Raw genomic sequence first — 1,572 nt, 5'->3', positions numbered from 1 at the left:
TGTCCAAATATACAATGGTCTCCAGTGATCCATCAAGTATTCTCAATAATTCGATTATAAAGAAAAAAATAAATAAATCTTGTTTCGATGCTGCGTTTAATGCACGTCTCTGTATGCGCCACTTTCATCATGGAAATGCGAATGCAAGCATTTCGCCCACACCCAATATTTTTCATATTTAAAAATATAAAAATTAAATACCATCATAACATCTTGCTTTCAGTGGCACAAAAACTTTCCAAACACAGGGCAAACTCCAGAATGTTGATTTGCTTTATGCCTTATTTTAGATTACATATTTACCTTATTTTATTTGGCTTTGACACTACTTGAGAGCATGTATATATTTTTGCATTTAAGAAAAGGTTTTCTCTAAAAAAATAAAAAATAAATAACATTTAACATAGCAGAAAAAACCCCCAAGGGTTTTTTTTTTTGCCAATTGATTCAGTTGGGGATTGAACCAAAAAACATCTCTAAAATGGAAATCAATGACCAGTTGGTTTTGAAAGACCTGTATTTTTTCTCTTTTGAATATTTATCATTGCTGATTAATAAGGCAAAAGTATTTCTTATCCAATTACTCCATTCATAGATCGATTACTCAATTACTAAAATATTTGATAGCTGCAGCCCTGTATTGAATGGTTTTTGCTCAAATCTGAATACATTACAATGTAACTTAAAAAACACTGATGTGGCTTCAGTCAGTATTTTGCTGCTAACATTAGTGAGTAAGTAGACCAAGTTTTGCCATCTACCCATGCTGTGTAAGTGGGTAAGCTAACATTAACTAACAGTAGCCAGGAAATTTCAGGTATTTTCTAATAAAGCCTGTCCTTCATTTCCTGTTGTTACAGGACAATGAACCCATCTTGTTTGCAAACATGATTCCCAGCAAATACATGTTAGTGGAAATACAAGCTAGCAGTAACTTAGCTACACAACATACATATGGTATGTCAAGTCCAAATAAACTTTGTTCTCACTGTAATGACAGTATATACACAAACAAGTCTCCCAGTTGTTATATGCGCGTGTTATGTGCTACTAGGCAGGAGAAAAAGAGGAAGACCCAAAATGGAGTCACGAGTAAGATTGAATAAAAAGACTGAATGAAATTCTAAAAATGCAAAGTCTGCCTCCACCAGCCTTTCACATAAAAAAAGCATCATTGTCTGTTTCATTACATCTCTACAAAGAAAATATCCAGAGCTAACCATGGCGATTTTGAATCCTGATCCACGTGGGCCCAGCATGTATCCCAGTGGTATCCTGCAGTCCTCCAGGATAATATTAGCAGTGGATGAGGCCCTGATGCCCAATTTGTCTTCCTTTTTCCCCAGAGAAAGCCCTGGGTGTGGCATGGGGACAAGGAAAGCACTGATTCCCTACAGAATAGAAACAGCATTCCCCATCATTACAGGTGTACATCATCTCTGCGGTGAGAATGTGGAAATGTGCTGCGTCATGCCTTGTGTTTCAGTGTCTTGTCTGTGGTGGCAAAGACAATGGCAGCAGAGGCATCCCAGCTGTTGGTGATCCAAGCTTTGGTTCCGTTCACCACCCACT

At 37.2% G+C, this 1,572-nt stretch overlaps 1 protein-coding gene across 1 annotated transcript in view; it reads right to left on the bottom strand.

Annotated features, from left to right (window-relative positions):
• The window catches only part of acads (acyl-CoA dehydrogenase short chain), a 9,191-nt gene that overhangs the window by 3,892 nt on the left and 3,727 nt on the right, over positions 1–1,572 (bottom strand). The window contains exons 5-6 of the mRNA XM_005739159.1: positions 1,475–1,570; positions 1,221–1,391 (exon numbers count right to left, since the gene is read on the bottom strand). Coding sequence (XP_005739216.1) covers positions 1,221–1,391; positions 1,475–1,570 — 267 coding nt within the window. The remainder of the gene's footprint in view (positions 1–1,220; positions 1,392–1,474; positions 1,571–1,572) is intronic.

This window comes from Pundamilia nyererei, unplaced genomic scaffold (assembly GCF_000239375.1).
Source record: "Pundamilia nyererei isolate P.nyererei 1_Seehausen unplaced genomic scaffold, PunNye1.0 scaffold00089, whole genome shotgun sequence".
Lineage (NCBI taxonomy): Eukaryota > Metazoa > Chordata > Actinopteri > Cichliformes > Cichlidae > Pundamilia > Pundamilia nyererei.
Note: the sequence above shows the minus strand (reverse complement) of the source record. Positions and strands in the feature narration are given on the sequence as shown.